The sequence below is a fragment of the Lingula anatina genome, chromosome 3 (genome assembly GCF_051362555.1).
Source record: "Lingula anatina isolate TDL-2025a chromosome 3, LinAna3.0, whole genome shotgun sequence".
Classification (NCBI taxonomy): domain Eukaryota; kingdom Metazoa; phylum Brachiopoda; class Lingulata; order Lingulida; family Lingulidae; genus Lingula; species Lingula anatina.
Window position 1 is genome coordinate 3,520,160 of NC_141769.1, and position 14,729 is coordinate 3,534,888.

A 14,729-nucleotide genomic window follows, 5' to 3' on the forward strand; every position below is an offset into this window, starting at 1 on the left:
TACAGTTCTTACATGATGAAATACATCCAAGATTAAAGATTAAGGAGATGCTTAGAAAGATAAAGACAATAAAAATGGATGTTTAAACGTGTGACCGAATAAAGTGTGAACCTGTGTCACATCTTGCGATCAATATTTTTGATTTGATCTCAGTGAGTTTGCAAATGGGTCATTTATAAAGGGATTTTGTACTTATATTTGGTAATAAGATGTCATACCTGAGACGCCCTGGATCTAATACCATTAGATAATGCAGGAGTTATCTTGCTTATTGTGGAATAATAATACCTCTCCTATCTGTGATGAAGCCATCTTGCACTTGATAATTCTCATCGGACATTTTGCAGGGCAATGGATCGTTTGTAATCTTAAAACTTTAATTTAGTACATTTGAGTTTTGAATTAATTTAAAGGCAGAATTTTCCAAGTACCATAAAGGGTTGAATTGTACCAGAGATTTGTCTCTTAAGTATTAGATTTTTTTTCTGATTTTTATTTAGCTCATTGGATGGTTGGAATGCTGATGTTTTATATCCTATTATATGTGTTATTATTTCCTTTTGAAGTATCCATCCTATTTCTGATGAAATTGTGAATTGAACCAGGAAAAAACACGATTTAACTACTATGTGATCACTACTGTATATTTCATCATTAAGTATTTCGTCTCTTTGTATCTTTTCAGTACGGACCAAATCAAGCAAGAGATAGAAAAAAGATTGAGAAGCGTAAGTAGAAAGCTTACCTTTACATGCAGATAATTCAGTGAAAAAAAAAGGCAATGAATAATAGTAATTGAAAAGTGGCTTGAGATATAGTCATATATGTAAAAAGATATGTTAGTTTATTTTCTTTTATGCTGGGTTGTGACTTTGATGATGAGGCACGAAAAACATGAAGGGTTGTGGGGGGGGGGGGGGGGAGTTGATTTTGGTTATGAAGGTGTTGGCAGGATGTGATGAGAAAGCCTAGACATGGGGAACAGTCAGGACAGACAGGTGTCTGTTTAATTTCTTTGTATATAAATGAGTTGAAAATAAAGATGGATTGGAAATGATGGATCTGTAAACCATTAAAAAAGTGTCAACTGATGTTAATGTATGCAGTAGTTGTAGAAATGAAAATTTATCAAAAACAAAGCACAGTCTGTTGTCTTTTTGAATGAAACATCAGTTGTCATGTTCTTCCAATGTTACATTATACTCATTTGATTAATTTAGTGTTATTGATTTCTGATAAATTGTTTATTTTATTCATGTACAACAAGAAGGTCTACAACTATTGCTTTTAAATTCAAAGTGAAATTTTGTTTCAGAATTTGGTCATTGTGTTCTTCGTAAAAAATTCAATTTTCAGCTTTTACAGTTACATCCTTACAAAACCATTGAGACTGAAGTTTTTCAAGCTAATCATATGGGCTGTTTATTTAATGGAAATGGATCAAATTGTGCGTCAGTTGAAAATGTTTGTTTTATCTTTTGTGACTTATGACACAATGCTTTATTGTATTAAATAATGCTCTATACTCATGCCGGTCTTATCTGCTCTTTTAGGCTGAATATAAAGGAAGACAATATTTCTTGTAAATGTTTACCTGCTAGATCATTAGGAAGTTGAATCACAATGGTTCAGTTGTAAATTAAGTTTTTCTTCTCTTTGTTAGCGAGCTTCAAAGCGACAGTTTGTTTGCTGTGCTAACTTAAATGTATTTTCAAAAGGAAACTTGAAGGTCTTTTTCGAGCACCTTAAAATTCTTTCATGCAAATTCACCAGCTTAAGAAAACATTTAGTTGGAGATTTTATTCCAGACACGTAACTCTCGATGTGCAAAACAGACCACATTTGTATTGGATGTCAAAAATATGAAAAGTTTTATTTTTTTATTTCCACAAGGTCCCAGATGTCACCATATAATTTATTGAGAGAATGAAGTCATGATATTCCTATGAGTTATGTCAGTCTGCATGGTACAAGAACTATTGCGAGCTTACAATGAAACTTGTATTTTAAATAAACCCGGTTGACATGGATGATTAACTATATAAAGTTGTCGTCCCAAAATTTGGATTCTTCATGCAATATTGAATGCAGGTTGGAATACATGGCAATGTTTTTATTTATCTTAATATTAAACATTTAATACAGTATAATTATATGGAAAGGCACTACAGACATGCTTTTATTTATAGGCAGAATGGACCACGATTGCCATATCTAAATGATTATAGAGAACATTACTGGTTGCTTTAATGGAATAATATTGCTATTTTATAAACTGAGGCATGACTGTTTAATCACCCAGTCTATGATACACATTCAAATTAACCTAAATTCAGTATAAAGCTTTCAATCAGTATCAAGTAAGAAATGACAGCAAGAAATGTTTTACCATGTAGGAATTTAGATGCAAGCTTGCATATGTGCTTTTGTGAATAAATTTTCACCTATTTCAAAAGCACGATGCATGTTCCTGTTCAGTCAGAGACTGAAAGTGACGCTCTCTCTCTTGGGGGTATGCAAATGAGACTGATTGATTAGTCTCCGGACTTTCTTTACATACACAAATATACAATTGACCACTTCCTTATCGTCTACTTGACGGGAGATTGAAAAGAGTTGGAATTTTAACAGTGAATAAATAGGCTGTAAATCACCAGGGTAGTCCATAGCAGTCACTTCATCTTTGTCCCTCTATGTTTGCACATCACAGGAACTTATGTTATATCAACAAGGTTGTGATAGGCTACTTCAAGGCTAAAGTGACGTGGAATTCAGAAACCATAACTACTACCTGTTCAGAGATATGATGACTCGGAGCTGACTAAGGGATAATTTGGTGGTGAAAAATTGAGCGTGGATTTTTGCTCCATGACCGCAAAACATTGCTCTCAATGCAGAGATAAGAATTGGGTCTGTCTTGGCTGCCGATTCTTAAAATAACTATTGAAATCATCGGTGAGCTATGGGATAAACAGTGTGACAGGTAGGAATCAGCAGTCAAGCGTCATGCGGGCTTTTCTTTAACCTGGTCTTGTGTAAATATCGGCTTTTGTGGTAGAACGACTTCATAAGGAGGCCTAATAGCTCTCCCCTCTCTATTTCTCCCTCTTGATAAGGATGCCTGCAAGGTACCAGTCAGGTAGGTGAATTTAGGACTTTAAGAAGTATTCAGGGAGACTTATTGGTTAATACGGTATGAAGTGGATTGGGGGCTCAGGGGACGTTAGGAGTGAAGCTGTAAGCTGGGCAACTGTTGGGAGTTAAGGTGGGCACTAGTCAAGCATGTACATAATACGTAAACTATTGAGCATTACGCAGGTGTGGCTACCTGGCCTATATTGAATTGAGAAGTATGTACTTTTTTTTTATGAAATCAATCTTAGGCGCCATTTATGCATGCTATCACGTTGGCTTTCTCCTTATAATATGTAATCGAAACTCTAGAGTTTACACACAACAAAGTAATATTGTGGCACTGGCAAACAATGTACCTGTCAACCAAGATGTGATCTATAATCTTAAGCAGTATGTATGGAGGAGAATTTGTTCTGGGGAGAGGGAGTTTTTTTTTTTTTAAGTACAGAAAAGCTTGAGTTGGTTTTTGTACGTCACGAAAGGTGGTGCAGTCGCAGGGTTTTTTTAGTGGGACTGAGTTGCCATCTTGTGTCGTTGAAGTGTTTGGGAATGTTTGCACCACGGAAGGACATTCAGATCTAGGATACTTTAGTAAGTCTTTATTTCTGTTTTAAAAAATGGCCAAGGGTCTTTTCTTGTGGACACCATGGAGGGTTCTTTATTTTTTGAAACATTGTGTATGTACTTCATTAGGCTAGGAGTAGTATCTCCTTCTTGAGGGATTTGATTGTTTTGTATTCGCTTGACAAGAATTTTTGTACAATTCATGGAGGGCAACAGGTTCGCTCAATAAGGTGGTCAGAATTGATGGTGATTGGCAAGTTTGGGAAAGAATGGCCTAATTTATTTATTTATTTTTATTTTTTGTCTACTTTTTGCAAAGTCATTAAGTAATATGTCACTGTTTTGGAATTGTTTTTACAGTTCTTTGCTTGATTCTTTCAAGGAAATCTGATGAAAAGATTAGTTCCTGTCACTGCCAGTGGTTGGAAATAGTATAGGGGTTTGAAGTGTGGTAATATGAGTCAAGATAGCAACAGATAGCACCTTTTGGCATGTAATCAGTGCTTTGGTAAAAACTGGGTTGAGGTCCTCTACCACACCCCTTGTGAGCTGCCGCTTTATGTATGTTTTCCAATTTATTATCATGCATTAAGTGTTTTTACTATTCTGCAAAGAAATATAAGGGAACAAATGAGAGCATTGCCAAGTACCATGTTTTTTTCTCGCAAAACTGTTATCAGTCGTAGAGTTGAAAGTTTATCTAACTAGATGCAATTTCATTCAGAAGCCAAGGAGGGAATTATTTATGAAACTAATAGCAGAAGGCAGTGACGCCCAGCTTAGAGAGGTGATTTGAACCTGAATGATGAATTGATGTGAGTAATGATGTCATTTTGAAATTCTTTTTTGTTGTAAAAAATATAAAACTTCTAACCTTGCTAAACAGTACCAAAGACCAACAGTTTGTTCAGGGACAGTCATTGGTAGCTGGGTCAAGCAAATACATGTCAGATGTGACATGAAACCACTGTAGGTAATAACTAATTAAACAGCATTTTGGCATACCCTTGGCTTTTGTCAATATTTAGGGATTTTATATATGGAGTTTGTTCATCTCTAGCTAGCAAGAATGACCAGAGTTGGACTAGTTTTGTGAAGTTTTAATTCTAAATTTGAAGGCACATGGGTTATGACAACATTTGAAGCACATTCAAGAATTTCAAGATATTTTAGTGCATATTAGGATTCTGTTTGTATTAAGCAGGTGGAAAAAATAATATGAAAAGGCTCAGTATAACTTTATCATTTCTAATTAATCCTAATTATTATTAATTTGATTATAATATATATATTTAAATATTATATTTAGCACATAATAAATTATGTAATGACACTTCATCATGTGCTCATATTTAGGAGAAGGGAAGTACAGAAAAAGAAAATGAATTTCTATTTTTCCTAGAAGCTAAAAGTGATACCAAAAAACAGTGCAGATTAATAAAGGTTACTGCCCAAGCACATATTCCATGTGTCACCAAGCAGAAGTGTCACCATGTTGACAATATCGTCTGTGTATTTGACAGTGGGTGGCACATACCATTCTAATGAAAGAGAATCAACACTGTATCCAAACTTTCAGTTTTTGTCCCGAATTGGTCATCATTTATTTTAACACTACTGTGCTAATACCGCAAATATCTATTCCTTTTTTGAATGGAAACTGCCGCGGGCGGGGTATAAAGTATTAACTGATTAGACTTAAGGCTGGCAGATATGGAGACCTGTTATCTTTTAATTCAATCGCTCAACAACATAGGTGAAATTCCTCCCGAAATATTTTTAATGACGGACTTAAATCTAATGTTACATTGTAAAAAGTATGTAGTATATCTGTGTGGGAAATAACCTTGCTGCCAAGGAAACTGTTTGGAATTCCTTTTATCTGGGCTACTAATACTCTTGTTTGCATTGAATGTTATACCTTGATAATATTATTGGAACTGTTAGGGAAGTAGTATAGATATGTGCATGCCATTGGGGGTCAAATCCTAACCTATGGGCCTAATGGTCAAGTCAACTTGATAAGAAGTAAAATAAGGTCTTAAATTTACTTAGATGTATTCATTTGAATGATTTCTAATACATTGATATTATGACAGCCATACATCCACCATAGATTAAAATGAAAGAAAATTGGATTTGTTTGTGTATTTATAAATGGTGTATTTATGAAAAGTGCTATAGCTCAGTGTTGAGATTGTCATGGTATTGGGGCAGCACTGTAGGTCCACTATGGGTAACAGTAGTAACAGTTAAGGCTGTACTATAACAATTAATGCCATTTGGATTAAGGTGTTGCTGAAACTTTAACTGTACAGATGGCTTTGGTGTCTCTAAACATGTTTGTGCCGCTCTGCCATTTGATGAATGACTTTCGGAAGCTGCTCTAGCTCTCTGGAGTTCACTGTAATTTTATTTGCCTGATTAAACATAAATTGACAACTGCGATATTTTATTTTTAAAAATTATCTACAGTATGTGTGTCATTCAGAAAATTCTCCCTGATTTCTCCACAAAAAGTATTCCCAGTTATGTCACAGGTATCTCACTTGAGAATCTAGCCACATAACAGCCTTTTATTATGGAGATTTTAAAATGTGATTTTAAGGAGGCTCAATGGTTGCCTCAGCTTTCAATATAAGTGTGCTACACAATACTTGTGGCTCCAGCATTCCTCGTGTAAAAGTTCAGGTCACCAGTAAGGTGAAATATTTTGCTAAAACACATATCAGTGGAATGACAGACTCCACTCTTGGCACTGGTTGGTGACTGTTTTGTATAGGACAGAATGGCAATTGTTTACCAAGCACTGATCATGAAATAATCTTGAATGTTTATATAATATATAAATATGCATATATTGTAGATTTATTGGCTAACTTTTATGTGACTGATCTGAATTGATCCAATGGCATAGGGTATTTTGATTACATATTCAGTATCATGCATAGTCCGTAGCATGTGGACAAGAAATCAAGTTGTGGCTGATTTAAATCAGTTGAGTTGTCGTAATCGGTGCTGAAAGCCCTTAGGTACTGACTAGGTTGATGGTGTTTGGAAAGACGAGTATAAGGCACGAGGAGAACGAGATGCCTGACACTTTCTTAATGATAATCAAGGTTAAGCATATCGCCCCTTGCTAGAGATTTGTTTGTTAATAATGGGATGCCATTTGTTCACTTTATTTTCATTAGAACTGTCCCTAAAGCAGTTTTTTTCATTTGTCATGTAGTATGTAACTTTTTTGTCTGTGGAGTACATCTAAGCACGTCTTAGTGGCCCCCATCCAGGATTTAAGGGTTATCTTAATTTTTTACCAGGTACCAGTACCAATTTGCCTTATTGACTATATGATTCAAAGATTCGAAAAAAAAAATATTATAAAAGAAAAAGAAAGCCTTATGCTACCTCACACTTTAGTATGCTTTCTTGCAGTTAGATCTCTCAATAGATAGCTGATGTTTGCTCACAAAAAGACTTGGAAACCCATAGCCTTTTACTATGTGACACATAGAGGTTGCTAGCAAACAGAGTTAAATTCACTGTGTCTGTGGCACATATTTCTTATGATCCTGTTCTTTTCATTTTTGCCCTAAAAGTTTGCCGTGTTTTATGAAGGGATGGGAGCAGCCACACAGAACTATATACTCACTGATCCAGAAATCCTTGTTTACAATTTCTTAAGTTGATTGTGTAACCAGTTGGTAACGGATAATGTTGTCACCTGCGTGCTCCTTAAAAAACAGTGTTAATCTCTGTCTCTGCGTGACGAAGACCCCATTCACTGAATATACAGGCAGTTTTTTTTTTACAAATATGATGTTTTAAGAAAGTCTAAGATGAAATTTAAGAAACATCTTTGATTTTTTAAGGCTCGTTCTTCTTAAATGTAGCAATATCACTTGACATGAACTGGACTATATCCACAAGGAAATGATCTATTTTACCTGACAGGAGTGTTTGTTAGCATAAAGGAGATTGTTGTTGGAAAGAGGATTTGGGAGGAAAAGGTTATGTTTAAATTAAAGACACTTCCATGCCTTTTGATTTCTTGAATGGCATGAATACACCCCTTCAGTCATGAAATTTCACCACCCATGAGAACATGATTTGAATGTCCTTCACGGCATGTTGCCTTTTGCATTAAGATATCCTTGAATTGGTCAGAAATGTTAAGAGTATCATTATATGAAACAACTTTTTTTCGCATTTTTTATGATTTTTGTCTTCTACGTCAAATAGATTTTTATGTATATATATATATACATATCAATTAATACATTGTTTGTGTAAAGTTGTAAATCTCTTGTGTGAGGTATTAATGTTAATGTCTTCTGTATTGCATCAATGTGATCTGACATTTTATTAAAAAAAGTACAGACTTACACTTAAAAAATTGAGATTTTCTGTTTAAATTTATTACATGCCCGTAAGGCTTTGAATATTTTCTGAAATATATGGTGTATAGCTGTGTTCTTGGTATAGAATGTTAGTGGCATCTCAGTTGGACGTGTACATGGGGAGATTGAAATGGTTCAGATCAAAAAGTTTTATATCGAGGGAAATGGTTCAGATTTGATTTTTTTTATGAAGTTGCCTTTACATATGTAACCTTACAATTGCAAGGTGGTCATTGGCTTCTGTCTAGCCCTTGGCTAAAGTCACCCCCTGGTGCTGTAGCATGAATGGCTTTAGGAGCTAAAATCAGCCGGGTGGCGCGACTGGGACTTTTTGCCTGGGGCATGGGCCTTTCGGCAATTTCGGCCCCAGTTCCTCCTTGAATTAATGGTTTTGGATCACTGGGTAAGTGCTTCCAATTGACTGCTTTTCATAAAAGAGTTCATCAAAAGAACCCCCCTCCCTCACAAAGCCGCCCCTATGAAGTAAAAGGAAACCTTATGCATTGAAATACCAGTTTATTCGCCATGATCTGTTTGTTCTTCAATTGTCCATGCTCACACTGGATGCAGTCAAGTTCTAGATGATAAAAGGTAGGACTCAAGATTCCCATGGATTTGATATTGGAATAATATTATTAGATTTTGTTGTCCGAAGATAGATCAAGGCCTTAGTCGCGAGTCAAGTCTTATGTAACATACGGAGAGAGAAAGAGCATTATTTTCAATTTGTTTGGGTCACTTTTAATCTTTTTTGCGATCAGTACTCATGAACTGGGGTGTGAGTATGGGTGGGGCCGTTCCTTAACCAGGTGTTATGACCTAAGTCTTGTAAAGACAGATTGTGAATTGGCCAAATATACACCAATTGAAAGCCTCAAAAGAAGCCATTGGACACTTTTGCTTTATGTCATATACTGGGCTGCATTTGACAATTACTTTAGATAATTCTGTCTGGCGCAGGCATTGAGATTTAATGTGCAGATCTTTTAAGAATCCCTACTAAATGTATGCGGTTTGGTGTTCTTAGTATCCCGCCATTCCAGTTTTCAATAAAGTCAGTCTCCGGCTCATTTATCCAAAGAATGTCACTTTGTTACATTTGATATAATGCCACATCATCCCGTCATATGATCCCATTTACGGCATCCATCACTGGCGACATATGGTGAACTTTGAGCTGTCCTTGATGCTTGCCTTTTTTGAGCTCTCATTATACTAGGATCTAATACAGGGCCGTAAGCTGGAGGGGGGGTGGGGGGGGGGGTCAGAAGGGGTTTTGAACAGCACATGAGTTAATCATAAAGTGAAGAAACAATATCAGAGTCAGGTCCTAAAAGATGAGGATGATAAATAAAAAAAGTGTATATATATATTTTTTTCTTTTTTTGCAATGAAAAGAGTGATAAAAATAACTAAAACTATAAAATTATAAAATTTTCTACTAAAACATAAAAGAAGAATGGTTTAAGCATTTAATCATTCAAATTATACAAAATAGACTGTTCAATTCAAATTAGTTTATATATTCAAATATGTGAGTTCCCACATGAGCTATAAATTGCAAAGTGCAGTTGAACTAGTGGCAGTCTTCAAAGGTAATCACTCGCTGTCCACATTGGCACACTGTCATAAAAGAAAGATGTCTGCTATTGTTTTGATATTACTGAACATGTGACACATGTGAGTGCTTAGTATTGTGCCAGCTGAAAACCCACCCACTCTGGACGATGTACAAAACCAATGTTAAAAGGCATAGGTTATAATATAACGTAGTCATTTACACACCCCTCTTTGGGACCATTCCCATAACCTTATGGTACTAGCAGGATCGATCTATCTTCGAGGGGATTCTCTCTAAATTGCATTCAGTTTAACCATGCACGAACATTAATTACTCCCTGAGCAGCTTCAGTGGGCGTGACAGACATTAAAGCTGCTTAAACTGAATGCAATTTAACGAAAATCCCCTAGGAGTTAGATAGGTCCTGCTAGTACAATAGTTTATGGAAACCCAGTCTTAGAGCAAGCTGACAGCCGTGTTTACATGGTAGAAATAATAGATAGATGGCATTAGATTCAGCAGAGATGACAGTAGGGCTTAGATGAATTGCGCGATGCTCAATAATTCAAAGATACAACTTACACGGCATCTGTATCATTTGTCATTTGAATTCATAGATACATTGTAAATCATCAGCTAAGAATTCCCATACCCACTGTGCAAATTTCTATTCCTATTAATATCATGTATGGACATTTATTAGTCAGATTTATTTCAGCACACTCAATATTCTGCAAACTGACTGAAATAAATGAATGGTTGGTATTAGTCAAAACAGCATAGTAGTCTATTTATAGAGAGAGAGATGGAAAACTGGATAGTAAACTTGCTTAAAGCACACCACCTTTAACTGTCTCGCATGCAGGTATCAGCAGACATTGTGTCAGCACAAATTGTACCTGCTTAATAGATCTAGTATTCCTTTGTTACTAGACACATAATGTATTGATGAGCAGCGTGTGTAATGCACAAGTTTATTTAAGCATAGGACAGTGTTACATTGAGGCAGCGGTCCATTGTTGGATTTTGTTAAAATGATGAACTACATGTATATATAACAGGTATTGGTAAGAGTTCCACCTTTAAGTTTATGTAGGATTGCGAGACTGACACTGTTTGGAGTGCGCAGCACAGGATGTACTTGTATTGGGGAAACTTTGAGAGCCTGTGGCATGTGGAAGGTAAAGCAGCACAGTGGAGTTACCAGTCTACAAAGATGGATCTCAAATATGCATCACACCTTCATCATAGTTTATCTTTCTAGGTTGCAGCAACAGGGTGGTTACAGCAAGAAGAGGTCATGTAGTGGTTGATTATAAATCTAGTGGAATGAAGATTGATATTTTAGTTTAATACCTTTATTTCTGTCAGGTTTTCTGTGTTGCAGGGGTGGAACCTAGATGCAGATATATCATATTTTGTAAGAATGGATATAATTGCAGATTCAGGTTATAGTTGTAAGATAATATTTCATTTGTCATTTGTTCCTTTTTTTCTAGATATCTGCAATTCAACTTGTTGCAGTTATAAATTGTAAAGCAGTGATGGAAGTGATTTCTTACATGCCTCCAGAAAATAGTATTTTATGTTTTAAATAATTTGTTTTCTTATCTTTGTTAGGTTGCAATAACAGTCTATTGGCTGGGCAAGACAGTTGAGGGAACGTACAATGGCCCTCAGTTAGACTTCAGCGCATTTACTGGATTGATCAAGAACCAAGGGACAGGAAGTCTTTTTGAGCACACGCCACGAGCACACACACGACAAGATTCGGCAGACTCCTATGAACATTCGAGTGCGTATGGGTCATACAGAAGCGAGGATGTGAATCACAAGACCAGTACACCTGGTCACCATAGTAACACGTCATACGATTCAGTGGAACAGCCACGTTTTCTGCAGGATATTAGTACAGGCAGTGGCCACCATCAAAGGGAGAATTCATACGACTCCTTCGGATCATTCGATCGCCATAACTCAGACGATAATAGTTTTGAAAACATGCCAGTGCGAAACAATATGCAGCATTACGGAAGCGCAGGTAATCTCAGCCATTCAGGACAGCTACGCTATTCTGCGACACTGGACGGGCTTTACTCCGATGAAGTTCCCTCGATGCAACAGAAAGCAAGTAAGTTCGATGTTCACCACAGGAGTAACCCTGACCTAACCAAGACATACACGTTTGGATTGCCTGCGGAACACCAGGGCAGATACAGATCTGGAAGCACACAAAACATACACCACCAGAGGTTCTCTTCCACAGACAGTCTCGATGGAAATTCTTATGGAAATCATTCGCGCCAATCATCTGGAAGTAGCGAGAATGCTTTCTCAAAAAGTGTGCGACGGACTAGCACGGCAAATCTTCCATACGATCCTTTGCAGTTCATTAAAGTTGGGAAAGCTCCTCTGGCTGAGGAAGCCAAGGAGACTATCACTCTTGTTAAAGAAGTAAAAGAATTGAAAAAGAAAATTGAACATGAGGATGAGGACTGGCAATCGGTAGGTGAAGCTGACTGGCATGCGGTAGGTGAACCTTTTTGCACATTTTAACCACAATAACATCTAAAGGGGCATTTACACACTCGGGTTGAAGTGACCAGTTGAATGAAATGCAGTCTTATATATAAATATTTCTAAGAAAACCAATTATCAGATTTTACAACATCCATTTGAAATGGCATCACAGCATATTGCTTTCATATAGCCCCATTGGGAATCTATAGCCTGCCTTACAAACTGATTTGCGGGAATTGTTATTTGGCCAAGCTGGATATATTAAAGCAACAAATTATCATTTCTTGCATGTTGAAATCATAAATAAGAGATATCAACTGGATCACTCCAAAATTGTGTGTGTAAATGGCTCCTTACAGTCATGAGTCCACTACAGTGGGGGTAAGTCTTTGCACACATGCATGAAAAAAAAGCATGCATTGAAGAAAATCTAACTAGAAAATCAAAATGTGACTCACAGCACTCACGATGCAAGATGGCAGCTTGCGGTGCATTGTGTTTTGTGGTGGCATCAGCTTGCGATTGGCTTTGGAATGAGCTTTTTACTACCATATATGGCTCTTTATTAAATGGATTCCATTCCATTTCTGATGACGGAATTAATGAAGCTTGTGTCATTATCAAAACTTAAACTAAAATATATTTGTAACATCTTTTTAATATTTATTTAAGTGGAATATATATACATATACATCTATATATCTCAAAAAAGGATATGTATATGTAGTTACTGAAAATAATTTTAAAATTTAGACTTTATACTGTGCACCACTCACAACACCAAAGCTGTTGCGTCAGTTTAGATTAACCAGAATGTAAAAAGAGTGCACCCTATTAGAGCTGTCTCCTCATGATCAGTGAATACGTCCTTGACAAAGTGAAATTTGTCAGCTGTTAGAGAACAAAATGTGCAAATCAAATGGCAGAATAACATATTGTAACATAGGGGTATGCTGTAATATGGTAACTTAATGACTCGAACACAGAGCCCTAGGAGTATTCAAACTGTTACGATAATGGTTGAAAAGAGTACATTTTGGCATGCTGTTATGCAATCTGCTTGAAAAATTGGTGCAGACCTGGGATATGCTAAGATATGACGACAGTTATCACAATAAAATTGTAAAAGTGTAATTAAATTTTTCAGCATTAAAGCATTTTATGACCAGTCCAGAAGTTGACCAGTTGCTTGATAAAAAAAGTAGACAGAGAAGAAAAGGAAAAAACTCAAGACCAGTAATTCATAATAAGGAAGTAGATAAAATGGTTTTCTTTATAATGGATGATGATGATGCAAACTGAAACAGAAGGGGATGAAGAAAAACTTTTTTTTTCAATTAATTGGGGGTGGGCAGATTGGTGCAAGTGGTACAATGCACTCTCTGCTCTGTCATTACTTTAACCTATGTTTGTGGTGTAGAATACTAAGGTTGCATGATTGGTAGCAATTTATTTAATAATAGACATTTGCATGTCTATGGAATGCAGTGTCAGGCCACTTAATAGGGGTATGTAGATTGTTGGGGTGTTTTCAACAATTGTGCATTCTCTGTCACTGGGAGTGATTGGAATGTAATATCAAACAGAAAATTGATTTGAATGCAGACACTGTCAAACCTTACATACTGCTGTCAGAGGAGGATGACAGCATATCATGAACCAAAATGATTGAAATATGAAAAGTCCAGTGGGTCAAAAATGACATCAGCAGTTTTCAGTGAGAAAGAAAGAAAGACAATCAAATTCTTCAACTCCATTGCCGTTTCACAGCAGTTTTCACTCAGTGTGGTCTAAGTGATTCCAGGTTATGTTGAGATTATATGGATATGAGTTTCCCCGTGAAGAAAGGAGGGGGTCTGAGTTGAACACTTGTCTATCTGCCATTTGATTGCACATAGTTCATAACTGAGCACATTGACCATTTTGTTTTCTCAACCAAATTCTCCTCTAACACAATCAGTTCATGTCAATACACCTGACTATACTACCTGTAGATAGACCTATGACTGTAAATGATTTTAATTAGTAATGATCATGATTTTATTTTGTTGATTACCAAACATTATATGTAGATACATGGAGAAGTTATCTAAACAGAAGCAGGAATATCTAAAGTGTTAGTTTGTAGTCATCACTGTCATTGGCAGCCTATCAGTCAGACAGCCCTATAGATGGTGATGGGTACATACTAACATTGTTTAAGGTTTCCACTGCCTGTGTTAAGAGAACTTCTCACTGTAAGATACATATCTTAATGTAGTGAACCTTCTCAATTCACTAATTACTATGTGAAAATTTATTATATATAATTGATAATTTCATAATTATCTTTTTCTTCAGTACAATTTTTAGATATTCCAGGCTGTTAAGAAAACCTATTGTAAAATTGAGTTTGTTTTCAGAGTCAATTAATTTTTTTATTGATATATAAGAATGTTTGTCATCAACTTGTTTTGAAAATTTGTGGTTGTGTACTTGTAGTAAACTAAAAAAAAAAAAAAAGAATTCATGACATTAAGAGTTTGAATTTGTAGCCAAGGCCACCTTTT

At 36.0% G+C, this 14,729-nt stretch overlaps 1 protein-coding gene across 6 annotated transcripts in view; it reads left to right on the forward strand.

The window, feature by feature from the left end:
- LOC106154675 (uncharacterized) overlaps positions 1 to 14,729 on the forward strand; it is an 82,357-nt gene that overhangs the window by 44,092 nt on the left and 23,536 nt on the right. For 5 of the 6 annotated variants that reach the window (XM_087009809.1, XM_087009812.1, XM_087009808.1 and 2 more), the window contains exons 5-6: positions 686 to 728; positions 11,281 to 12,189. In XM_087009809.1, coding sequence (XP_086865935.1) covers positions 686 to 728; positions 11,281 to 12,189 — 952 coding nt within the window. The remainder of the gene's footprint in view (positions 1 to 685; positions 729 to 11,280; positions 12,190 to 14,729) is intronic. The other variant, XM_087009810.1, reaches the window with a different exon arrangement.